Here is a 27772-nt window from a genome sequence, read left to right as displayed (position 1 = left end):
TCTGCCGGCCTTGACCTATCACTAGCACAGTTTGGGCGGTTGTCAGGGAGAAAGAAGATGGCGGCCGCAGCGACCGAGGAGGACACAGAGCTGCGGGACCTGCTGGTCCAGACGCTGGAGAGCAGCGGGGTGCTCAATAAGATTAAGGTGGGGTGAAGGAGAGTCTCTCGTCCGCGCACACCTCGCGCAACGGGGAGGGGGGAGCGCTGGCTGGCGCCGTCAGCGGTTAACAGCCGTGCGGAGCGCGGGAGGGGGCTGGGTCTTCACGGGCTTCGTCCCCTCTCTATGCCGCTTCCAGCCGATGTTCACGGCTGGGGCCCTCTCTCGGCGTCACGGCCTGGCGGTGGCGCCTGCTTTTCCCGTGGTGCTCCCCGGCTGCTCGGCCTGGGGCTCGGCGAGGAGCCGGGTCCAGCGCCTGCCTTGCGTCTTAGAGCTGGTACGTGCTCGACGCGGAGCGAGGGCCCGAGGCCTGACCGCCGCATGAGGTCTACCCGGCGGCCGCAGGAGTTGCAAGATCGCCCAGGCCGGGAGAGGGAGGGGAGCTCTCGGCCACCGCAGGGACGCCGGCGCCCGGCTGTGCGGTTTCCCTCTCGTAGATGCCGTGTGGCCGCAAGAGCTCTCTTGCTGTTGCCAAACCCGCTGGTAACATTCAGTTGCCGGGTGGTGTGGGACAGGGTGAATAGAGTTTCTCTCTGCTTCGATGCGAAAAGCCCCTATTGAAAATTTCAAGCAGGAGTCTTGAGGGTCGCTGTTTAAACATAATTCTTTTTGAGTGTGGGTTGCTTGAGCTGCGTCTTGGAGGCTTGCTAAACCTGGAAACTCTGGGAATGCTGCCTGCCTACAGGGAACAAATAATGCTATGTTAAGAAAATGTATGGAAGATAGTGTTGTAGTGGAGCGTACACTACTTCTGGTGTAGCCTGAGCTTGTGTCAGAAAGGATATGAAAATTGATTCTATGGATTCTTGTTCAGGTTAGAAGCTTCCAGCAATAACTATTGTGTATAGTAGAGAGCCATACAGGTATGGAAGCATAAGAACTGCTGGATTCCCTTCCAAGCTAGAGGAGTAATGAAGTTTGGATTTTAGATCAAGGATGGTGGCGTTTATCCACAGTGTTCTATTTTAAGCATTCAAGAGGTGGATGATCATTGCTGATACTTCAGGAACAGTTCAACAACTGAAGTGGCTAAGGGATGTGAGAGCATCTTTGTGCGGGTACTTTGACAATGAGCCCAAAATACAGCGGATTTCAAACTTCTCAACAAAATAGTATTGTTAAAACTGTGTTGTTCTTGCATTTCAAATGGATAATCCTTATTTAAATTCCATAAGTAGGTGAAGATTTTAGCTCCTGTAACTGTATTCTGAGTAGGGAGACCTTTTTCTAGTTAACTGTCAAATAGGCCTTTTGGGACACCTGTTAACCACTCACATGGTTAAAAGAGTATGGTTAAAAGTATGGTGATAATAAAATGATAATTAAAAGAAATCACAAGTCAATTAGGTCATATTGAGCATGTGAGCTGTAGTTTCTTAATTCCTGCCTTTGTGTACTACGCAAGTTTTTGTACTATGGTTGCCACTTGAGTTTTGTGTAAATATATTTATTGTAAATTTCGCTATTCTGTAATGCTAAAAGTGTGTAGTATCCAATATGGCTTAAGGTATCCTTAAGGCAAACTAGCAAATGACTTGCAAAAATACAAATGGCATCCCACTTACTGGGTTATGTCTCTTTAATACTAGGAGTTACTGTTTACTAATTGGTATGCTTATGGCTACAGCTTCTCATTTGAGCAATTCGTGGTGTTTTCTTCTTGGCTCTAAACCTTAATTGGCACATGACTTTGGCTGGGTGTTAATTGATAATATTAATGACTTACAGAATTTGTTCTGCTAGTACCTGACAAAAACCCTTTTGTCTTCCAGAAGAATTAAGGTTGAGTAAGTTGTCTTAAATCATCAGCTTTTAATTGAAATCAGATTCCACCATGCATTAAAAAAAAAATTGCCATACTTTCATTAAAATAAATTAAACATAGTTGTGATCAATAGTGTTTCTTATCTATTGTGTGTCAGTATCTTTTTATTATGTGGTAAAACTGAATGAATATTTACATATTATCAAAACAGTTGTTTATTTTATACTTCAGAATGAGTACTGACCATTTTTTCAAGACGGATGAGGCTAGAAAACTAACTATAATAATGTATTTGAGATTTATTGAAGTAGATACAGTAAAGCAAATTATGTGGTCAATGTATAGCTGAATTGGTATGAAGCACTGCAGGTAAAGACAGCTCTGGAAGGGTTAGAATTCAAGTGGAATTCTTTCAGTGGATAGAATGTATCAGGCTGTCAGCTAATACATTTTGTAACATAATGACTGAGTAATTTCTAGAAAGAAACTTATGGTAATGCCTTTGTTCTCTAGTACATGATTTTATAATGGGTTGCAGTTTATTAGTTTATTCTTATTTTGAGAATTAATTTCTTGGATGCTTTGGTGTTGATGTAAATTATTTAGCTGAAAAAATGTTACTTGTATGACATTTAAAAAATCTGTTCATGATTTTTCTGTTTACCTTAGACTTCGAACACTGGAGTATTTAATGAAGTCATATTGTGAAAACTGGAAGATGTGTAAATATACTTGCCACTTGCAGTTGAGAAATTCCTGTCTTTAAGCTGCTCTGTGTGTGTGTATATAATTCCAATGTTTAACAAATTAAATATAATCTGATGGATAAGACTGCTTCCTAATGAATTTATATATATAGTTATAAAGAATATAATTGTGGATATTTGTACTTTAGTGAAAATTATCACTGATATTGTGTGATGCATGCTGTACAAATTGAGATGTTCTTCTGTCTTGAAGAGAATGTGATCTTTCTTTCTCCTAGGGAAGCTGTCATTGTCAGAGCAAGAAGAGCCATTATGCTTCTTACTGTGTTCCTTTGTTGTCTTATTTTGGTTTGGTTTGTATCTTTTAATCTCTTTTGTTCTGGAAAAATAAGTTTATGCCACCTGAATTTTAAAGCTTGTCTGTAACTTGCTGCTGCTACTAATATGAGGGAGGTTAGCATCACTAATATCATATGACTAGTAATGCTTTTGTCCAGCTGATACTGTTCTTGCTAATTGCTTGCTTTGTTCAAAACCTAGACAGCTGAGGTACTGGCAAATAATGTGTTGTTAGACTGAATAAAAATACTATTTTTAAAATGGGCTGTTAACTGCATATGCATACATCAGTTAAAATTGTCCTATTTGCTTTTTCATCTTCATTCCATATACTATAATGAACAATGCTTTTAAATGTCTTTGAATTATTAACTGTCATGATGAATATGCTGCACACTACAGTGTAATCTGTTTTCTGGATGTTGTGGTTTCTGTTTGTATGGTTTTTTTAAAGCAGTTCATATCAGAAAGTCAACTAATTTCTTGGAATTGAGGGGAATTTATTTTTTTTTAAAGTAACATCTATTTCTTCTTATTTTTCTAAGTTAAGTGAAATATAGCCATTTATAATTATTTCAAATTAACTAACTGAAATTCAACATTTAAATGCCAGTGTGGTCCCCTTAACACTGTGGATGTATCCTACCTTTAGGAATATGAGAATGAGAACTACATGTGACATGCAGAGTAAGCACATGATAGCTGCAGGTATTTAGAGTTTATGACTTTTAGGTGTTTACTACTTCCTTTGTGGCATGGAGTCTTCCTATTTCTTTTCCCAGCATTCTTCATATTTTAAATTATGCTGCCAATTAAGGCTGCTAAGTTGAAGAGTTTTCCACTGAAGTGGGCAAAAATTGGTCATGCAAGTTACTGGTCCTGCTCAAGGATGAGAACCTTGCAGACTTCAGAGATGGAGGGTGGTGGGGAGGGTATGGCATGACATTGGTAGTGAAGTTGCTGTTTATGGTTTGGCACTAGGTTTGGATTTGTGATGCATTTAAACTGGTACAGGCTTTTAGCCTGATGCACACAGGGTTTTAGCCTGGGGTGATCACTAGCGGTTAGACTGCTTAATGCTATGCCAGTCTTGCTCTGTACCTACCGAGGCATAAGATGGTCATGTTAAAGTTAGGAAGTGGAGACACTGAAAGTTGTGCAGGAAGGTGCCCGTGTGCTGCTAAATTTTACTTATACAAAAGATTGTTTATGCTTGTGCATGCATGGGGTTGTTTCATAGCACTGGAGCAGATGGAAGTTATACATGCTGAGATAAACAGTTTATCTCAGCAGCAATGCATGCTTTTACCCTGCAAAAACTTCTGCATTACTTTGATCATTTCACTGCCCTAAACATACATTTAAATTTAACCACACCATCCACCGATGCACGTGTTAGTGAATGCAAGCTTGCAGCCAAGTTTTGCACCTCCAGCTGACCTGTTGCAGATTTCTGAAGTGAATGCCTTCCTTATTGACACCTGCTGAACTTTACCCGTTGTTTCTTAGGAAATGCATGAAGTTCCCTGTATGCGGCTTCAAAAACTGCATGTGTTCAGCTGCTTAAGCAGGTTGAGAAGGGTGGTAGCATGTGCATTTGGCAAGCTGAAATTTATATGGTGCTCTCTGCTAATGGGTCTTTGGAAAAAAAAAAAAATCCTAGTACTTCCTCTGCAAAAGCTGCAGTACTCTGACGGTTTGTAGAAATGGTGTTGAGAGATGAAACAGCAAGGCTTTGTCAACTAGCAGACAATGTCATACTCAACTGTACTATGTGTACAAAGCATTTTATGAAATTAAAGTGACCACTTTTTGATCTAGTATTCCACGGCTTATCAATATCAGTGTTATGAAGCCATTGCTTGTTTATCTAAGATATTGCCTCAGGAGTAGAAAGTATGAATAAAGTTCGATAGGAAAAAAAATAAGTTTGCTGAGATCTCTTTGGAAGGTGTTGGGATATCAGGATGTTTGCAAGTGAATTGTGTAGCTATGCAAAGGAGACCAGTGTGCAATGAATTAGCCATATCCACAGTTTGTGCTTAGTGCCTATTATAAGTCATCTTGGTCACTGATGTGCCTACATGCTTTGAGGCATAGAAATGAGTTTGAAGTCCCCAAGGGCTTTCCTATTGGAAAACAAACAACATCTCGTTTTTGTCCTAGGACAGTAAGCTTTCTTGTTTAAGTGCTGGACAAATGCATTCTAGCACAATAAAAGACCAATGCCACAAAAGAAGACTCCAGGGGCATCACGTATGTATTGGAGTCTGCAAGTGGGAGGTAGGTATAGGCTACAGGTCATCCTTCAATCCTAGACAGTCTCTATCTTATCCTTTTACTTTTCATCCAGCATCTGGATGAAAGCTGCTGTGGATGGCTTTTACAAGCGTGCTGAATCAAATTAATAACCTTGTTAAGGTAGTTGCTTGTTATCTTACTAGTAAGAGAATATTGCCAAATCAGATTGGCATTTTTGAGATGCCACCTAAAAAATGTGTATGAGGAGCTCTTGAGATAGTAAGAACTGTTTTGCCCTTTCCCAGGGAACTGCAGACTGAGGGAGCTATTTTCCTGTACAATACTTCAGATACATGCAAAAGGCTCTGTATTTAGGGCAGGATAAACTTTTCTAGGTTCTGGAGAGGGATACTGCAGCCCAGTGCAGAAAAAGATGCTTTCATGGACTACAAGCTTCTGATTTACAGTGCAACAGCAATCGGCAGAAGTCAGTGTTGTCTGAGCTGTAAATGTCTGCGAGGAAAAGGGGACACCTACTTTTGTTTCAAAACACTGACCCATACCTTTCCCCACTGAGTACAGACAGCAGTTGTAATATACAATAATAGCCTTACTCATTTTAGTTAAATTCAGTGAAATCAAATTACTGTCTCATTGGTATGAGCTCTTGCCTGATAAAACTTCTTAGGGATAGAAGGGAATATGTGCCTTCCACAGGATGAGAAAGAAGCCTGTGGGTTTGGTGGATGCAAGAGTGATAGATACACACTGTCACCTTACTCGTCAACACCTGGCTCTATTGGCATAACCCTGTGTTATTGAAGGCTTAGGAAGGGTATGGGTGGGGAAGTTGAATATCAAGCCTTGGTCTGCTTTACTGCTAGACTGTGAATAAAATTCTTCAAAATGTGTTTGGATTATGTTGAAAACTGCTAGCAGAATGGGGCAGTGTGGAATAGGAGGATGGCAAGAGCAGTTTGTAACAGTGTATGGAACACAGATTAGGATGGTGCCAAAGGGTACTAGGGCAAAGACAAAAAAAGGGGGGGGGGGGGGATGTGCAGGGAGAAGAACACTGTGTAAATGGATTAATCTATGCAGTTATATAAGCCTCTGTATCTGCTGGTGGGAGCAAATTGCTCTGACCATACCTGATGATGGTGGTCTCAGTCTCTGGTGTTCAAATTCACTGTAACTTGTCTCCCGGTCCTGAAAAGCCTATATGATGTTGTCCATCCTACTGTGTAGTATGATTCATCTCCTTGTATTGGGGTGTTTTTTCCTTTGATCTCAGCTTTGTTATTGTTACTTTTTTACCTTCTTCCTCATGAACTTGAAAATTACTGCTCTAACCTCACACAGATTCAAGTGTATGGTTCCATGTCTAAATTTATTGAGATGATATTTTGAGAATATCTTGCTATGATCTGAGCAGTACTCACCTCAAAGGGTGAAGGTCAGTGTGTTGGAATAGTGTAAACCTTCCTTGTGGAGATAGTACAGGAGTGCTTAACTTCAAATTTATTGTGATGCTCGCAGGATTGAGGGACCAATTGTAGGTTTCCTTTCTGTGGAAAGGCTGTAGGGTGGTATTCTAGATGATGCAGGTAAGCCAAAGGGAGATGTAGTAAATACTAGTAGCATTATTTTCTGGTGATGAGGTCCTGACCTTAAGGATATTAATTGGGCACTAATGGAAATATAAGGTGAACCTGTTATTAATGTCGAGTGGCAACATCTGGGAGAAGTTGACATTGTGTTATTGAATAGATGAGAAGAGGAAGAAAAGCACACCAGTCAGTATTTAAAAGTCACTGGGTTAGACCTAGAGGAGTGGAGCAGACAAATAATCACAGTTATGTGAAAAGGAGTGTCAGTTGTGATATTGTTCCAAAATCTCAAACAGGTCAGACTCTGGATCAGCTGATGTAATGGCACCTACTTTCAGACAACTTTGTTCTATAGTCTCATGATCCAGACCCTTACATGTAATGGCTGGTGTCTTTTATTTTGGACAGTTGTAATAGCCAGTCTGTTTTACAAATGCTTTGTTATTCTTCTTGTCCTTTTATGTAAGTATACTTCGTTTCTGTGGCATCAGTGAAAAAGAAAGTCAGTCTTGCAACCATTTGAAGTTTTTCATAGTGACATAAGACTAAATAAACAAATTGTTAGTTGTTGGTTGGAAAGTTAAATGTCAGCTGTTTTTGTAAGAATAATATTTAAATTAATGGGTTGTAAGAGGATTTGCTGATTGAATGCTGTACCCCAGCACCTGAAAAAAAGTAAATGCAGTGTCAGTATGACCATTGCATACAATTGTGGTAAGCTTTTTACACTTCTTTTGATGGGAAATCTTTTTAACTTCTTTGCATTACTTTTTGTCCTTTAAAAAGGTGTCCAAAGAGGGATATGCTTAAAAAGGAAGTGTTTATTTTTTTTTTCCCATGAAAGGAATTTCTTTGGTGGGAGGGACAGTTACAGGGTAATGCATGTCTAGTTAACTTCCGTAATATACATAAGATAATCCAGACACTCTTTATATTGTTCTTATTCTTAGTTATGGAAATCACTCTTTCTTTAAAAGCTTGCTTGCTTCTTTGCTCTTGAGAAAACTGGCATACAGAGCAGCACTGTCTTTTATAGTTTATTACTGCAGTGTTATCTATTGGCTACTTCAAAATGTCAGATTAAGAGTTGATTAAAGTGGCAAACTCCTTCAACAAATGTAATGTATGTTGTCCATTTGATACATTCAATGAAAGAAGTAGAGCAACTGTAGTGTTTAAAAAACTTTAAAAAGTAAGCAGGACGTAAGCTTAAATATTCAAAATGGTCCTTAGAAGAATTCTGATTCTTGATATTAAGACGATTAAAATCAGTTAGGTGAAATCTCAATATAGGAATATTTGAATGACTGGAATTAGGCTCTCTTTTCCTTGAGAAATTCTGTTTCTTTGAGAGAGATCTGACAAGAAATCATAGGAATTTGTATATCTTAACATCAACTTTTAAAAATGTATTATCATAAGCTAGTTGTTCATGTTTCCTGAACAAATTGTAAATGATGAGTAGGTGTTTCAAAGCTGCCTGAAAGAGCTGACTTTTTACCTCTCAGAAGAAACGAATAGGAGATAAATGTAGGTAATTTGGAATCTTTTTGTGCATGAAGAAATAATGTAGGAAGCCTTGTATCAAATCCTCCACTGCCTTGTTGTTCTCAGACTGAAAACTCTTCTTTCTCAGCCTCAAGTCACATTGTCTGTAATCTTAAGTGTCTTTATTGCACTGATGTAGACTACAGTCGATGCCAAGTTGCTTGAGGAGGAACAAATAGCTGTTAAGCTACTTGCTGGCTCTCTGCATTCTATTTGCATAGGGAAAACACTGCTTGTAGAAATGCTGGGTTTTTTTTTTATTTGGCAGGCAGAGTTGCGAGCAGCTGTTTTTTTGGCATTAGAAGAACAAGAGAAAGTAGAGGTAAGACAACCTTAAAAAAAAAAATTAAAGAAAACAGCATCCTGATAGTTCTTCATGTAGAATTAAATATAATAGCTTTGTTACATTTCACAAATAGAAAGTATTAAGAGAAAATTATATATTACTGCATAAGAGCATGATGCTTAAAGAACAAAAAACAGGACTACCAGGATGTTTCCTGATGTTTAGAAATAGGAATTTTTACATAGCCTTTTGAAACCATAGCTTTAACTGTCTCTGCTGGTTTTATATTGCTTCTGTCCAATTGACCAGAATAACTAAATAACTTTTCCATTAAATACTTCTTTAAAAAAAAAAACTAGTTGACTGATCAAGATTTTACCAAATGGGAATAACGTCTTTTGAAATGTAAAATATTATAGTGAGTTTTTTGTCAAGCGTGTTGTGAAAGCAATTTAATGCAGTAACTTGCTAAGTATGCTAATGCTTTTGGTATTTCTCATAAGGGTGTTGTATACTTACTTCAGGATAATTTGCTTATATTTAAGGAAGAATTCTGAATTAAATGATAGACTATGTACTGATACCTTGACAATATAATAATATTAAGGATATGTGGTACTAGTATGGTTAAGTACCAATACTGCTGTGGTATGCAGACACTAGTTTTATGACCCCTTCTGCTGCTGGCATTGCCTCATTTCCTGTGTCTTTTCTTTTTCTAGAACTAGAGAGGAGAGAGGGTCCTGTATGTCCAGGCAATCTGTTTCAAAAGAGAGGAATGGAAAACTGTCCTATTCCTCCACTAGTTAAATGGTTGTGCTCTTTCTGGAAAATTGTGCAACTGAAACATACATTATTGTAACATTAGTAAGGAGGGGAAGCAGTTATTCTAGGGTATGATATTCTGTATTCCAGGAATCTAACATAAGATTGCTGAAGAAGAAATAATGGAAAAGTGATATAACAGAACAGTGCCATCTCTTATGGGAAGCTTCAGCATACTGTAGAGTACCCAGAGAACAACCTCCCAGACTATCTGAAGAGTAACAGATACTTATCACTACTCTTTAATTCCTTAATATTAAGCAAGATATATTTCTTTTTTCATGCAGCGCTTCATTGTGTGTCAGCATTTACGACTATAGGGATAAATACCTATAACAGACCCTTTTCTTTGAGTTAGGTTCTTACCCAGGATATTTTGATATGTTAGGAATGGCAGTTAGAATTTGGTTTGAAAAATCCCTGAACGATTTTGACAAACCCAAACATAACACATTGATTTATGTCTGTTTAAAAATCAAAGTTAGAGGGCAAATCTAACAAGGGAGAAAAAACATTCTTGTAATATCTTTGAAGGTCTTTTAATATAAGATTAGTATTGATTTGTGAGCCACTAATTAGCACAGTCCACCATTTGTCTAGATGACTTGTAAGTTCCCATTTTTTTAAAAAGTGGAATTGAATTTCCTTAAACAAACTTAGCATGATATTAGAGGAACAATTTGGGAAGTTAACTGCTTAACTTACCTTTTTAATCATTAAGTAAATAAAAATCAGTATGCTGTTAAGAATTTTGGAGAAATTAGCTCTGTAGCTTTTGTAATAGAAATACTGAGACAATTTTAATTTGCCTAAGTAAATGTACGGGTCTGCAGCTTTACTTGTAGGTAGTAGAATTAATACAAGGGTAGATTTTTGAAGAAGTGAATTACATGTGCTGACATCATTGTGGAGCAGCATACACCAAAACACCAACTTGCTATTGTTTTCAATGTCTTGCTAGTACAAGGATGATATTAATTACTGTTTGGTTTTGCTTTTTGACAGAACAAAACACCTCTGGTAAATGAAAGCTTGAAAAGTTTTTTAGGTACAAAAGATGGTAAGTTCTTTGTTTAGTATACTTCTCAAAATAATAAAACTAGGGAACAAAGGATTAAATCTTTGAATCTTTTATTAACAGTACAGTCTTCATGACATAAAGGATGCTTTTGTTCCTGTCAGATGTCATAATTACTATTCATTCAGAAAAGAATTCAATCTATAATTTTTGAAGTTAATATTGCTGAAGTTGTATTTTTAACTGAGGTGACTAATGCATTTAAATTAGTATTTCATGATGAGTTATGATTATGCTAATTCAGAGCCATTCCAGACCAATAGAAACAGAAACCAGTGAAAACTCACTGTAGAGGTACAGTAGTGAATGCACATGTAGGAGAAATGCCAAAATGATGGCTTTAAAACAGCTGAATAGTTTTAAAAAAATAATCTTACACCTGAATTTTGTAAGCAATCTCTATTTATGCTGCTGCAGTGTTGCTGACTTAAATAATTTTGATATGATGGATAGTTAGAGATTAGGGAATTGGTATACAAATTAGCTATGTGGTGGTAGTTTGCTGAATGTCTAAATGATGTTTGTAGGAGTGTTGAATCAATACAGGTGTTCATACTGAAGCCATGTTAATGTTAAATCTTTGAAGTAAGAATTGTTTCTGTCTGGTGTATTTTTACTCTTCTCATTTCCTTTTTAGGTCGCTTGGTAGCAGGCCTTGTTGCAGAATTTCTACGGTTTTTCAATCTTGATTTTACATTGGCTGTTTTTCAGCCTGAATCAAGCACAGTAAGATATACTGATTTTATTTGAATGCTATGCTGATTGTTTGGAGTGCATGGCAATGAATACAGAAGCTATAGTAGATTTGTTTAAGCCGCTTGCTTGTGTTTATTCTAAATAATTTTTCATATTTAGTCTGTAAAAGGTACTTATTGACATAAAGACACATAATCCAGCAAAGTGTGCTAACATGAGTGAGTATTCCCTTTATCAAAAATCAATGCTTGATAATATGTTAATTTTGAATTAGCAAATTAAAAAATTTTGTGAAATCGTGTAACAATATATATAACAGAATACTCCTGCAACATTTTTTGCCTATAATTTTACTGTGTCATGATATTAAGTTAGTATTGTTACATGAAAATTAATGTCAGTAATCTGAGAGAAATTTCAGTGAAACAAAGGACTTTGTGCAGATGCACATGACAAAAAGTGATTGAATAGAATAGTTCAGTGGGAAGGGACCTACAATGATCATATAGCCCAACTGATTGCTTTGAGGCTTTTGATATTGAGTCAGAGGTTTTTCATTGTGTTTTTATGACATAAAGGTTTTAATAATAAATTTGGGTTTAAAACACTTCCATTTAACTGAAGAATTTCTCTTTATGTTTCCAATACTAATTTTTATTCTTAATGTCAGTTTAAATAGTTAATTTATTAAAAATCCAACTTTGTTAAATCAATTAATTGACTTCTGTTTCTCAGAAGTTCATGTTTCTTTTTAGGGACTTAATCAAAGAAAGTCCCGTAACACCTTTGTCCTTTGCCAAATATCCTTAGGTGCATTTATTGCACTTACGACACATCTGTACAAAGATTCATGTTCATGCTACCAAATAGAAACAATCATGCTTTCTGTCATGTTGCCACTCACTCTTGGGAGCAGTGCTTCGTTCGTGTTGTAAAGGCATCTCATGCCTCTTGAAACGCCCCCTTCTTTTTCCCAGTAAAGCGTCTTTTTCACCTATTGCAGTGCATATGTGAAATTTGGCCAAAGTTAAGCAAGTTGGCCAAGACTGCTGTGTATAGTGCTGAAGGATTTTACTTTGTCTTCCTCTACTAGCCCCTGTCTCTGGGCAGTCTGTGGTATTGTCTTTTTATCCTCCGTGTTTCAGTGTGCTTGACTGGTGGTGGCTGGCTTCAGTATTTGCTTGACCAGTGTTTTGCTAGGAAGTGTCACTAAATGATCGTAAGAGTTCAAGATGAACTGGTGCCCTTTGCAGTATTGCCATTCTGAGGTTATGCCAACCAACCTGGGTTTGCTGCAGCATTCTGCTTCTGCTATAATGTGAAGTTCAGTCTTAAAAAGTGTATTTTTTTTTTTATTTTTTCCCATCAATTTTTTTTTGTCTGATATTGAATTACTTTCGTCCCTGTGTCTTTTCAAACCCATGTTTTTTTTTTTTTAAAGTGAAACAGAGACTGCAAGTAAGTGTTGGCCTGTGCTGGTGTAACTTCTATATCCACAGGAATGGGGACTCTCCATCATCTATGAGTTTGCTGGAACCACTGGCTAGGTGTCCTACAATCCACTTTTGAATGTGACAGGCTAAAGTAACTTGACCATATAAATCCTTAAATCCTGAAGCATGCTGATGATGAATACTTGCATATTTAAAACAACTTTGGATGGTCTGTGATAAGTTTAGGTACAGTTCAGAAGTAAATGATGCAATGGGCTATCATCACTTTAGTCCACATGCAACAGGGAGTCTTAAATAATCACTGTTTAGTCAAAAGTTTGCTGTCTTAAATAAGATCAAAAAGCTTTAGGCGTTATCTTACAAAATATATATTGTGTTTTCTGACAGCTATTTCTGTGTTGTCATTTATTTTATTTATTTTTTTAATGTTGGGTTGTGGTTTTTTCCCCCAGCTAAATGGCCTTGATGGTCGAGAAAACTTAGCCCGAGATTTGGGAATTACAGAAGCAGAAGGTACTGTGGGTGGTCCCCTGTTGTTGGAGGTTGTTAGAAAATGTCAGCAGAAAAAGATTTCGGGCAGTGGAGAAGTAAGTAGTGTTAACATGTAATTTCTTCCTTTTTTTCTTCGTAATTCTTTATTCATTTTCATTTCAATGATGAAAAATAAACTGAAATTAAGAACACTTGGCTACTGTTGTAGTATTATACTGTTTCAAGTCTTTATTATAGTTGGTATAATAGGAAATGCCTTCAACATAACTTACCAGAAAACAATGCTGAAAGATTATGACTATTGTATTACTTTTAATGCCACCCTAGTACTCTTTAATATTCTGCTACAACATAGTAACACAGAGTGAGCCCAGATAAATGGCACAAAACCCTGTGTCATTTATTTTCTAATTTCTAGTGTGGTTTGGTAACACTTTTAGCTGTACCTGTTGTCTTTTGGCATACTTCTAATTTTAATATGACCCAAAAAGCCTAGAATAGGTTTTGTTAAAAGCTTTAAAGTTGTTCTGAAAACACATGTATTTAAATATATGAAAGTTTTTAACTACTTGAAGGCAATGACAGTAATACTTTAATAGAATATATAATTAAGTTGTTAATTAAATGAGTGAAATCCAACTGATAGTATTTGATTAGTCTCTGTCATGATTGTGGCTCGAAAGAAAATTCTCTGCACCCAAGATGCATTCAGTACCCCAATGAAAGCTTAAATTCAGAAGTAGTTGTCATAGACTTCCTAACATAGCATCACAGTGTCACAGTTTGCATACTGTGTGAGTGAGGATGGTAGCCTTGTTTCTTGTTTGATGGTATGACAAAATTCAATATATTTTTAATAAGTGTTTATGTGAAACTTCTTAGGTGGCTCCAGTTCTAAGTGATAGCCTGTGCCTCACATCAAAATCATCTGATGGAAGATCAAGAACACACCCTGTACCAAATAAGGTAGGATTGTTTATATACAAAGAAAAAGCTGCATAACATACACGAGATAAGTAAAAGAGAGAACTCCTGTGAAACTGCGGATACGATGGCATTCACTTAAATGATCTGCAAAAGTCCTGTACCTTTCCGACTGGGTAGGTGACAGCGCATACGCAGAGTCTCTGTGAGTCACAGACAGGTTGGAGCTAACTTGTCTGTTTATTGGGCATCTGGCTGATTGCTGCTTGGGACTGATAAGGTGTCTTTGTGTTGGGGCTTGTAGCTTTCTTTTCTCTGTTACTTCCTGTTAGCAAAATCTGTATTAACTAACGTCTTCCAGGTCTCTAATACTCCTTTACATTTGACTGGAGCTGATCAACAGGTTGAGAATTATGGGAAAGCGTATGGCACAGGAAGGGGCATGATCACTTAAGCCTCTTTTCCACAAGAAACCAGCCACCCACTGCACCCGGTAAAAAAACCCAAAACAACAAAAAAACCCCAAAAAACCCCAAAGTGAAACAACCCTGATTCAAGTACTAAAGTTCGTTCAAATTATTGACGTAATTTGATCACATAAAAAGTTTTAATAGCTTTTTTCAAGATTACTGTAAATAACTTAGAAGCTTTTCAACTCACTAATGAAAGCTGAGAAATATAACATTGTATGGATTTTGTTGTTAGTTTATTTATTTGGGAAAGGGAATGATAAGAATAAAAGAAAATCAAATGGCAGCTCAGTTTGATCTGCTTCATTTTATTCCAGTTCTTTACTTTTTTGCCATGCAAAACGAGAAAACTATACAATTTGAAAAGCAAGCTTCATTTCAAGATTAAGTTACTTTATTAATTGCTGTGCTTGTTGATAGTATCTTAAAAGCTAGTATTTCTGTAACTGACCTTTGAACGGACATTCTAATAATTTCACACCTGCTTTAGGAGAGAGAATTCTTGCTTGGGACCAGTTTTTAAACCTAAGCAAATCCACTAAAAAGATCTGAATGCTGATCACTGTATCACTGTTGCTAATACTGTTGTTTCATACCTGAGCCCCTACTTTTGTCTTTGGGTGCTTCTAGGTTAGTGAAGAAGAACTACTGATGATGAGTTAGAAGTCATAAATATTCCGTTCTCCCTTGCATATACCACCTTTCATCTTCAGGTTTAAATTACTTTATTTGAAATAAGTAGGTCAGAAAGAGAAGAGCTTAGTGTTTGTTATATGTCTTTTCCTTAGGAAAAGAATAGTTGTCTAGAGGAGAAAAAAAGTAGTTCCAGTAGCTTGTAAATTGAACCAGGTTTCACACGGGGTTTTTTTTCTGGGTGTGCATGCACGTGTCTCAAGGCTGGTTCAACTTCTGTCTGGTATGAATCTTACTCCTTTATGTCTGTTCTTGACGGAGCTTTTTTGCGATGCAGTTCTGCAGGTTTTTGGGTTTGGGGTTTTTTTTTTGCAATTTCTACCCTTTTTGCAGTGGTTGAACTTAGTCAGCTAGTCCAAAATACATTACTTAGGGGAAGACAGAGAGACACAAGCACAGAGGAGTATAATATCTTAAGACTTATTTGATTAGGAAACTACATTGATAAGAATGAGTTTTAAGTTATGCCTGGAATATCTGCTTTAGAGAAGGTATCATGGAGTAGTAACAGTCATTCCTGTTTAAGATTATAACAAGAATAAATGACAGTCTTAGTTCTTTTATCACAATTGTTTGAGCCTGTACAAAACAGGAACTCCTGTAGCCAGCTCAAATAGTGCTGCCTAAACTGCATAGAAATTAAATATAAACCATGTCTGAAAGATTTCCAAACATTAGTGCTGTTTTCCAGAAGTGAAACTGTATTGCGGTTCATTGTATTCTTCTCTGCGTTGAGGTTGTCGGAATTCTTTTTCAGCCTGCTATCGACTATTTAGATGTACTATTCCGTAAATCCAAAAACTTCTCCTATTGACTGACTTCAGCTTAATGATAGTGATTGTGACTAGTCCGGTCAATAGTGGCATTTTTTTAAGGTGTGTATACTTAATCCCCGCTAAGCATATGGACACAAGAAAGTGATTCTAAGGTTTATTCTTAGACCTAAGTTTTAGAGAAACTACCAGATAGGGGTATTTAATTCTGAGCAAGAAGTATTAAAATGTGGTAGAAGATCATTCATTGAACCATGTTTCCTTTTTTTAAGGAGAGTTTTGTGCATTGTTGGAAAACCACAGTTGAGAGTTGAATACTTATGGCATGCAGCAGCAGCCGAGGTGGTGATAAGAACACTTTCATTTACATGCTCTTCCTGATGTGATGAGGTTGCAAGTAGAGTATAACTTCCAACAAGTTGGAATTTATGATCAGACTTTTTATATTCTTTATACCCATCTTCTATGGAAAGTATATCATAATTCCATTGCAGTGGGAGATAGATGAACATGTTCTGGAAATGCTTTTCATAATATATTGCTGAATCCTCCATGAAAATATACTTATCTCAGAAATGGGAGAAAATTGGTTTCTCTGTGGATGTTTCCTCATAGAAACAGCAGTAGCTGTTGGTTGGACTACATACTCCTCTGAGAGTAAGTAGTGGATATCTTCACGGGACTACAGTTCTTAGATGATTTTTTTTTTTTCCCCTTTATTCTCTCTCTCCTTGGCAAAGGCAGGGTGGGAGAATATTTTGCCCATGCAACACACTTGGAGTAAAAATAACGGAGAAGGTGGAAATTTTTTCCAGTCCCGGCTGGAACAAGATGGAAGTTACCTGAACAGTCTAGACTTCCCGATTGAAACTTGAGATTCTCTGGTGATTTTTCAGCAAACCTGTGAGCTGAACTGGCTCTGACAGTGACTTGACAACCAATAGACGTAATGTAGAAGGGAATGTGCTAGGAGAGACCAAGACCACAGCTCTTGGCAGCAGCCAAGAATTATGTTTGTTTAAGTGCAAGTGTGAAACCACACTCTGACTTATCTTAGCACCATTAGTCTGAAATCCAGGCTAGGCATGTTGCTCTTTGAACCCTTAGCCATGGTTAACCTATCACTACAATTTGAAATTATTTATTTCACTTTAGCAAAACTTTACAATATAAGAATTCAAGCAAAGGCCAACTATTGTGCTTCTAGTTTCTCAGACAAGATAGCAGCAGCTCCCTCCCTCAGGGCCCAGAGCAGAAAAGTAGCTGTAATTTCTTTTTTACTTAAGCTCTTAATTTTCAATAACAAATCTGTTCCTCTAGGATAGGAAATTAAATATTTTTTCTTGCCCTAGAAGAACTGAGCTGCTGCTAGCAATTGAATGTGGTTCTGTGACTGAGATAAAATGACCTTGGTAGGCTTTTTTCAACTTTCACGGCCTACAGTTTGAAAATTTTACTTCAGCCTTCTGAATGAAAGTTAATGACTGAAAGAAATAGTTGGGACAGTGCAACCTACATATTGGTTATATGGATTAAACAATACTGTTGATTGTTTCAAAGCTGTTCCTATTAGTGTACAGGAAGGAAGTTAGTGAAATAGATCTTTTCACTGACTTCATTTTAATAAGTCTAGGGAAAGATAAAAATTGTAGTACTGCTTGCTAGATAGCAAAATGCTATTGTTTAAAAATAAAAATCCTTTTTTTCACAACAGCTTGATTGTCTAGGTAAATTTGAATATTGTTCTTTGGGCCGTGAAGTTTTGCAAAGATACAGCTTGAGCTGTATTACTTGACCTTGAAGTTAGCATATAGAATAGTCCTTACAAGTTTAAGTACCTGTAGGACTGAGCCATAAGCACGATACAAAGACTGAAGGTTATGTACTTTTTAAAGTATCTTGTTTGTGTCATTTTTCTCATTAACTGCAGTTGTCTTATGGTTGCCAATTTAAAACCTGACATTATATTGCAGAGATTACCATTTAATATGGAAGTTTACATGGGTTTAAATTGATTTATTTTGAAGATAATGGCTGTAACTAACAACATTTGTTTATAGATGAGTTGAAAAATAATACTAATAAAGCATCATGTAACTTTCAGGCTGTAAAATGAACAACTCCCCTATATTCAAAGCTAGGAGGTAAGAATCAGTCTGTATGTAGATTTCTTTATTTGATGACCAACATCTTTTAAAATTGGTTGCTTTTATAATAGAGGTGATCTAGATAGCAAAGCAATGCAGAGGATAGAACAAAATTTCTTAATGGCAGCAACAATAAAGAACGCTTCTTTTCTAAAGTGATAAACCAACTTTTTTCTCTTGTGTGATTCCTCGTAATACTAATAAATTCCTGAGAAGTACTAATAAATTTGAGCTAACTTTTTAAAAAGTGATGGTAGGTGTATATTATATGTTGTGTGTTTATATTACCATTTCCAGTATTATAAGACATAAATACAGTTTATATGTGTTTTCTTCAAGAGAAATTATTATTCCTTTCAGTGAGGGCTTTTTTCTTTATCTTTCAAGGCAGCTGAAACCACTCAAAGTGATACAAGTGTCTCATCAGGGGAAGCAAGCAAAAGAAGCATTCATTTTCTGCCTAATGAAACAAAACTAGATCCTCAACTAGAAATCAAAGACTTAAATACCAAAGAAAAAAGTGAACCAGGTGTGGATGAAGATGATGTAGAGGGAGATTCTTTTTTTGATGATCCTGTACCCAAACCAGAAAGAACTTATGGCTGGTAAGTAACATGGATGTTCTCCTTAATACAGGTTTCTTTTGTCCTCAGTATGCTTGCAGGCCTTTGAGAACTAGCTGATGTTTGATTATTTGCACTTTGTAAATGCATGTGTTTAGAGTTGTTGTGGAATATTTTGTTTCTGAAATGTGCATTTCTATGATTCTATTCTTTGAAATGCACAGTGTCATCTGGGATCTCTTGGATGTACCATGAGTGGAAAAACCTGTATCACTTTAAGGTGCATCAGTTAGACTATATAATGTCCCCAGCCTATTTCTTTGGTGAAATGAACATGTGTGAGACACAGACATCAGTGTCTCTTTATGTAGCAGAGCTGCAGTGGTGATCAGTACTAAAGGAAGTGGACAATAACAGGGACAGTGCTTTAGATATTTGTATGTCTTTGTAAGGAGTATAAAAAAAAAAAATCTGGTGAGTGTGTAAACTGGCTCCATAAACTGTGAGAATAAGGAAAGTTTTCTCACACTGAGTGTTTCCTCTTCACATTGCAGCACCTTTTGTGTGCAGTTCTATGTTTTCAGTGAAGTGTTGTTATTTCTGCATATGTCAATTTTGCAGACACTTCTGAAGGGCATTTTTTATTGTTCATCTGTGGAGTCTGATGACTGAAAAATACCATTTGAAACAAGAACTAGTGACTGAACTATACAACAGCTTTGTTATAAAACTGAAAACCCCATCTTTGTGTTACGTTGTGTTACCTTCAAGCTTAGTTTAAATATCTCTATTGAGAAAAGCTGCAAGATCATCTGATGGTGTTCTTTTGCTGTGCTCGAGTAATAGGAGAATTGCTCTAGCTTAGTAGAGGTTACCAGAAGAGATTGCAGAACCATTTGCAAGTCAGTTTGACAGTAGCTCCCCTCATGTTGGCTTTCCCCCAACTGCATTGATAGTGGGTAGAACAGTATAAACTCTTTTGTATTATCGCTACAGTAGATGCTTACTCTTGGAATGGGATCATTCTCGTACAGCACAAAGCAATCATGTCAGGTAAACTAGGTCTTTTTCTAGTAAATTAGTGGACTCTTTGAGAAAGCTTATTTACAGTACAGCTTTAGTTGGACGTACATAAAGAACAGATTTTTCCTCAGATTTTTTTCTCTGGAAAATATTGTGTGTTACAAATAACCCTAATATGGTGTTTCTTGTCTCTTTTGCACACTGGAAATATCAAGATTAAAACTGCATCTGAGTGCATTTACTCCTTACTCAAGAGCTCATTTAACTAACCTTTGACCAAAGCCTAACCATCATAGCAAGTGGTTGTGTAGCCATAAAGTAGGCTTAAATGATAAGTTGGGAAAAGTAGAAAAGGCTGGAAAAACTTCTGGATAATAATAATTTACTAATTTCTTATTGTTCAAGCATTTTCATATGACAGAAGGGAAATTAACTTTGAAACTGGGTAAACTGGATTTCTTTAAAAAGACCATAAAAAAAAAAAGACTCTTAATTATTCAGTAAAATAAGGATTTTTTTCCTCATGGAGAAACTCCCTACAGAAGAAAAATATTTTCAAAGTATGTGTGACTGTAGTAGAGTCACAGTCCACCAAGTAGTAATTTGTACCTCATAATGTTATTGTGATGTAGATATTACAGTAATGTTCCATAATAGGGTTTGCTGGATATTTTAATAAATGAGCTAGCAACTAATTGTAACTGAGCTGTCTCTGCTGAGTCTTTCACTTCTACCCTTCTGGCAGCTCCTCTAGAGGAGAAAAAAGAACATATTCTTCAAGTGAGATCCTTTTGTGGTATGTTGTGCTGGTGTGCCTGAGTCCCAAGGGATGAGTAAGTAGGAGAGGTGCCAGCATCGCTTGATTTGCAAAAAGGTAAATTCCTTATGGGAGCTTTGCCCTTTCCTGTAAGAAGGGTGCCTTAGAGAGGAAGAGAGCAATCAGTTACTAAGGATGGAGTAAGAGATGATCCAAGCTCTCATTGCCCCTAGGTCTTTGACCTGTTGTTCAAAATTTTGAATTGTTTTAATACATGATTGTATACGTGATATTTTGGCGATATAGAGACAATGAATGATTCAAATGTTGTCCCTTACTAATTGGAATAGAATCACAGTAACAAGCAGTTCTGGTAATGCTAAATGTGAAAATCTTGATCTCTTTTTAATAGTGTTTCTTCATCCTTTACTTGAAAGTAGTATTTGAACTCGCCACTTTAAATATATGAATGGAATAGGGAGTAGCCAAGGGAACTCTAACATGTAATGATGAGATCTGTCTTGCTACAGGTTTTCATTCTGTGAATTGACCGCTCTTAGCGTTAATAGTTTTGTCAGACATAATCTCTTTTAGTTGTAAACTAAACTAATTTAAATACTGATTTATATCTGAATCTTCTTTTGGCTCCGTTTACATGTGGGGATAATGAAAGGCCCCTTGATAAAAATAGTGATGCTGAGGGAGGTGCAGGAGCTTTGTCTGGGAAAGAAAGCAGGCAGACGTCTTTGCATAGGTGAGAAAGTGACTTTCTTACTGAATGTCTTGACATTTGTGCCAGTAAACTACCTACTAAGATTGCAGAATGAATAGTCCTTTCCCCTTGCTCTTTTTGCTGTAAATACTGCTGGTCTAGTTTTATGACAATTTAGTAAATAACAGAAAAGAAAGTCACTATGCATGTTTTACAGTTCAGTGGAGTACTTACTTATTTGGTTTGTTTTAGGAAAACTGAAGCTAATAAAGCAGGAGGTCTAGTATCCCTTTCTGATGCACCACCTCTGAACAGTGGTTTAAGCTCCCTGACTGGTGCACCTTCGCTAAAGGAGTCTGCTGGTAAGTTTTCACATGTTTTTGTGTTTTGATTAATGTAGGAGATATTTCCTGTAATGTAATGAATGATCTACACGTTCGGATGCAAATGTCATTAAGTAGCCTGTATGTGTCCCCATTCTGGTTGTAACGTCCTTCGCAGTAATGCTTTTTTCACTGAGTGATCGCATACCAGTCTTGATATATAAGATGCCCCTATGGTAGCATAATATGTTTTGGAGCATGAAATACTTACCTACACTCCTTTTTTTTTTTTTTGTGTATATAAAGTAGTTTTCAGGAGTACAAAATTCTACTGCTCAGTTTTTGACTGAAATTAACTTACTCCTTTTTATTGTTATCTTACATTACTTGCACAAGTTCTTTAGGGATATTTTCTTTCATGTTGTAAAACCTGATCCTGAATACTGGGAGATTGTCCCTGTTTGCTACTCACGTTTTTAAATGTTAGCAGAGTTCAGACCTGGAAATTGGTTATAATACATAATTTTATTGTATGGTAATAAGGTTATTATAAAAGAACACTTGTTATACATAGTTGATGGGTATGTTTAAGTGGGATCTTATCAAAGAGTCACAAATTAAAATTCTGATGTAAATGCTTTTGTTTTTGTTACAGATTTGAATAGAAACTCTGTTTTGAAAGACCTGCGGTTGGTCAATACAAAACTGGGATCACTAGAATTAGGCAAGTAACTGCTAAACATGAGTAAGCTCTGATATTTTTAACTGTAGGTTCTGGCCCAGCTTCTTAGAGGAATCTGAGAAACTGAAATGCACATGTTGAACTAAAATCTTCAGCTTTTACTTCTGTCACTCCATTTAACACCATTGTGAAACTTACTGGAGTTAAGAGCAAGATCTGCTCTAAAGGAATACAGAAGAGTGAAAACTGATGTCTTGCGTGTGGATTTGTATTTCACACATGCAGCAAAAATTTGATTCATTCCGTGCATGTGTCTGCTAATATCAAGTGATAAATTTTGTTGTCTACGTTCTTAAGAAAAAAGGGATTTATATTTGCAGAAAAAGATAGCCAGACAAGTCTTACTGTTTTCCAGGGGCATGTTTACTTCCCCTCTACGTTTTTGAAAGTTGCCTTGTAAGCTTTAGGAGCAATATGAAGATGATGTGATATAAGAAGTATCAACTCTCTCTAAAAATAGAGCTGCCAAGTGTTTAAATTTTGTCTTCAGCAATGTAGTCAACATCCTGAAAATGTATGTTTGATTTCAAAACAGTTTGTGTGAATGAGATTGAGATTAATTAATGACAAATGTGAACTCAGCTTCGCTTTCTAAATCTGCACAAGTAATTTAATCTGCTCCCACTTTTGCTGGCCATCAAACCATGTATTTTGGTGCAGGAATAGATTCTTTTTTGCACTTCCTGAAGAGAAAATGTGTTTGATTAATACCTTTTAAAAATTATTTAGGAAATGGAGATGATGATGAATATGCTGATGACTTCAACAGGTAAGAGAAAGATGATATTGCAGTAGCATAGTATTTCATGCATTATAAGCATGTCCACTGGCATATTTGAATTATTTCATAATATTTCAGCTACTCACTATTTCTGGAGCCTGTCAGTATCTCTGAACTCCTTTAAACTTCACTTTGCTATTTTAATACATATGGTTACAAATTTAAAAAAGCATCCCATTTTTGTAGGGTGTGATGAGTTCCTTAAAAACATGGTGCTAAATTTAAGATGATGATAAGTTGTTACTTTTTTGTGGAAGGTGTGTTGTGGGTTTTTTTTTCCCCCGAACCATGTACTTTGCAATGTTTTAACACTTTAATTAATGCTATTAAACAATGAATATGGTGTATGCTGAAATAGTCATTTGAAAAATAAAGCATCACGAGTAGTCAGTAATAAATATTTAACAGCCTCATCCTTATGATGTGAAGGTATTGGTGTTGTAAACTGTAGGATTGAGGCCTAAGTATTTATCAGTATTTATAATGGCTTCATCTAAGTAGAAAGCCTTTAGTTGTTATGGGTGTTTAAGTAACTTCATATTTAACTTGCTAGGAAGTGAAATCCAAATTAAATGTCAGGTATAAAGTGAAAGTAATACCTGGATGCTTGAAAAGAACGTCTTACGTCTATGTTGATGCTTTTCTTTCTCTTTAGTACTAGTCATCGCTCAGAAAAAAGTGATATCAGTATTGGTGAAGAAATAGATGAAATTTCTGTGGAAACAGAAGAGTCGAATGCCAGTGATAAAGTATGATTATTTTAAAATTGTTCTTCTTGACATTCTTCTGATCATGTCTTGATTTTATTTTAACCTCTCACGAAGGAATGTGCCATTATCATAGGTTCCTAGGATACATGTTAAAGCTGTATTTGTTATGCTCTGTATTTTTACACCTAATATTCCTGCCAAGTTAGATAGTATACTGATGAAAAAACAAAACAAAAACCCCGCAACAATTGTTCAGTAGCACAATTTCATGTCTGTTTCTAGGCATGTAAAATGTACTTGAGACTGGTTTAGTATCCAGCATAGGAATGTCTTATCTCTATACCTCAAGATCTGTCTGAGCACCTCCTAAAGGAGTTGAAATCTCGCTGAAAGAGCTTGAGGCCAAAAGGATGGGATGCTGTATGAAGGACTACAAGAAATAATACTTACTGTTTCTATGATTTCTGAGTTTGTAATTTCATTTATTTTCTAGCTTGAAGGCATCACGCAAGACCTTACCATTTCTCAGTTAAGTGATGTTGCAGATTATCTAGAAGACGTGGCATAGAATTGGACATCAAAAATGTTTCATTGTGCTGTACCAGAAGACTGCTGTGGACTGTTAATTTCAGACAATCACTTCTTGCTGGAATGTCCATTCTCTATTTGTGCCTTGTATTTCAAAAAGACTGTAGGTGGAGAAGGCTTTTAAATTTTCTTAACAAGAACTAAATGAAATAGTGCGTTCCCATTTGAGTCTGATATCAGAATTATTTTTGTCATTTGGTTCAGCCAGACCTTTTACAGCAGGAGGTGGATTTTCCAAGCAGAATGTCCATTGCTGGCAGTGGGCATAATAAAAACCAATCGATAAGAGAACATCTACAGAGAGGCATGTGGCTTTATAATGAACTTGCACTGTTATTGTAACAGTCCGAATTTTTTTTAAAGATAACCAAAGCAAGAACCTTCAGAGGTAGTGGTTCAACTCGCACTTCTTTTAACACAATTTTGTCAAGTCAGCATGTAGTACATATTTATGGTAACTCTAGCCACAATACCTAATTGCTCCAGACTTACTTGAAACTGCTGTTTTTCAGACTCTTCTGAAAGTTGGACTTTTTTTTTAAAGGCATATCAAGTTGAGAGTATCTAAACTCTCAAATCTACATTTAGCTAAATTTAGAGTTAAATTTAGCACTAGTCTTAACTCTGAATATTCTTGTTTAAATATGTTAATCAGACTGTTGATGTTAAGACCTAAGCCTTTTTTACATATGATAATTTCATCGATGCTATCTGTTGTTAAATCACAAAAAGTAATTTTGTAAGGATCCACAAATCATTAATTAAATCTTATTGGGTTCTGTTAATTTTTTAACAGTGTGGTAATAGTTTGTGGAGCTTTTTTATTGAGGGCTGTTCATGTGCTGTAAGATCACTTTCATTCTTTTGAAAATCCTTGTTACGTAAAAATAAGCGCCAAAAAGTGAAACCACTAACCTTCTGTTTTTCAGATTCTGACTGCTGTACAGAATTAAATCCAAATATTTAAAAATACCATGCTGAAGATGTTATGGACACTAAGTTCTAGCTAAGAGCAAATTCTCGTCTTTTCATTATACTCTTGCAAAACAGGGTCAGTAATGAAAACATTGACGGTTCTTTAATGATACTGTTGCACATGGCGCTGCTATAATACATAGGTCATGGACATTTGTAATACTGAAACAAGACTTCAAAATGTGCACTTTCTGAACATTGTGAACACGTTTGGAAAATATACATGTAAGTGAATATAAATAAATTTTTTTTATGCTTTGTAATTTTTTTTCAGGAACACTGTTGGCCTGTCATCAATGGTCACCACAGTGGAAGTAGCATGCTAAACTAAAGCCATTGGTTAAGCATATAGAGCTGCTACTAGCATTGGATGCTGACTTAAAATCTTTTTTTGCACTGGGCCAGCAGGCATGGAGCAGTGCTGGGAAGTTAGGCTTGTACAGTACATAAATGATTTGAGAGGAGAGAGGAAAAGTGTGCCTTTTTATTTATGTGCACCCCAAAATAGCCAGCAAAAAAGCATCAGAATATTTAGTTGTGGTGTTAACTTCTAACTTTGTGCCATATTGTAGCAGCTGAACACAGAGGAGAATTTTTTTCACCCCAAAAAATCAATGTGCCATAGACTTCAAAGAGCAACAATGTTGTAACATATGATACACCCTATGTAAAAATTCCTTTAAGTATGGGGGAACCTGTGCCTCGGGATACTATGTATGAAAAGTTTGTTTTGGGCTTTTTTCTTTTTTTTTTTTCCCCTTTTTGAAGAAGAGCAACAGCATGTCTGAAGGAAATAAAATTCCACTCGAATACCTGGGAACAATTGATTTCTGGCATTCATTTAAGATGTATGGAATAATGTAGAGACAGTGTTGTTTGCTTTTTTACATGTCTTGGGAAAACATGATGTTCCGTTATCTGTTAGCTGTAGGATATGTGGCAATTTATCATACCAAAAGAAGCAAAAACTTTGTTAAATAATTTCTAATTGCATTTGAAGATGTGGCCTTTTAAATAGCTGATTAGATATTTTAAGTGTTAACATGACTTTTGTTAACAGCAAAGTGTTATTCTCTTACCTTGGGGGTTAATTGGAGACCTTGCACTTTGGCTCTAATTTAAGGAAATGCCAAAAACTGCGAAGTCTCCATGCTGTTCCTCCTGTGGGCTTTTACCGAATTGTATATAATAATTCAAATTGCAAAATAAAGCTATTGTGCTGGCTACATTGTATTTTTGAGACTTCTTGAATCAAAAACCTTACATTTAGGAAATTCAGGAAGCCGTGTGTGTTTAGGGTTTTTTTTCTTGGAATTTTTTTTTTCCCAGAGTTAGTCCAGTCTGCAATTGAGAATGTGTGCATGCTCAGGTTTTTTCTAAGCCCAAAGGATCTTGCAATTCCTGATGGTGAATCCTAAAGTTTGATTAAGACCAGATTGGATAGGGTTACTGGGTATCACTCTGAGCTGTCAGATGGTTTATGATTCAACAGGCAAAGGGGAAAAAAAAATCCAATTTTGTCTTGTTTACCATTGTTAGTTTGAGTCACTTAAACATAACTGGCAAGCTAAGCTCTATTGAGTGCTTGGTTTGAAATGTACAGCAAAGCATATTGTTTGGTATTTTACATTGGGCTTCTCCCTAAAGAACCTAATGCAATTGAATACCCAACCTCTTCTGTCTGTTAGAATTAACAACCTCTTCTGTCTGTTAGAATTAACAACCTCTTCTGTCTGTTAGAATTAACAACCTCTTCTGTCTGTTAGAATTAACAACCTCTTCTGTCTGTTAGAATTAACAACCTCTTCTGTCTGTTAGAATTAACAACTAGAGCCCTGTCTTAAAAGGTGGGAATGTTCCTGTCTAAGTTCTTCTGTATTGGTTCTTCCTTTTCCCAGGCACCTCTGTGAACAGAGAAGGAAGTGTCTGAGAGGGGCACTTACAACTGCTTTGTGCAGTTCTGTAGCAATTAGGTCTGGTTAGAAACATGCTTTTTTGTTAAACACTCATAGACTCTGTAATTTGTTTAACAAATCCTGTGATTTCCAGAAACAAGAAATTAAGGACTAAGCTATGTCTGACGGTTCCATACCACTAATATGGTTGTGGTAATGAGGATGGATTATAAAAACTATACCTGTCTTTTTTTTTTTTGTAGTGAAGTTACTGTATTCCACTCTTCTTTTTCTCTTTTTTTAACCAAAGTGAGAAACCATGGCTCATCTGATCAAATATTTCCTCATAAGTGATGTTTTCCTCAACAGTAATAAAAACACTCTCAGCTTTGGACTGTTTTGACAATGTAGTCCTTATTTAGACAATATATCTAGCTCTTGAGATAACTTAAACACTTCTGTAACTGACAGGGTGATTGGGTGATGATGATAAAGA

The 27772-nt window shown here is 36.4% G+C and overlaps 1 protein-coding gene across 1 annotated transcript; it reads left to right on the top strand.

Annotated features, from left to right (window-relative positions):
* The first annotated feature begins 57 nt into the window (after positions 1-57).
* On the top strand, positions 58-26609 carry CEP43 (centrosomal protein 43). Its single transcript, XM_059832557.1, has 12 exons — positions 58-147; positions 8638-8691; positions 10486-10540; positions 11196-11284; positions 13161-13295; positions 14083-14166; positions 18595-18812; positions 21515-21624; positions 22241-22309; positions 23057-23096; positions 23764-23857; positions 24312-26609. The coding sequence occupies exons 1-12, from the start codon at positions 58-60 to the stop codon at positions 24384-24386; spliced, it is 1113 nt and encodes a 370-aa protein (XP_059688540.1). The 3' UTR covers positions 24387-26609.
* The last annotated feature ends 1163 nt before the right edge of the window (positions 26610-27772 follow it).

The sequence above is a fragment of the Gavia stellata genome, chromosome 2 (genome assembly GCF_030936135.1).
Source record: "Gavia stellata isolate bGavSte3 chromosome 2, bGavSte3.hap2, whole genome shotgun sequence".
Taxonomy (NCBI): Eukaryota; Metazoa; Chordata; class Aves; order Gaviiformes; family Gaviidae; genus Gavia; species Gavia stellata.
This window is presented reverse-complemented; position numbering and strand designations above follow the sequence as displayed.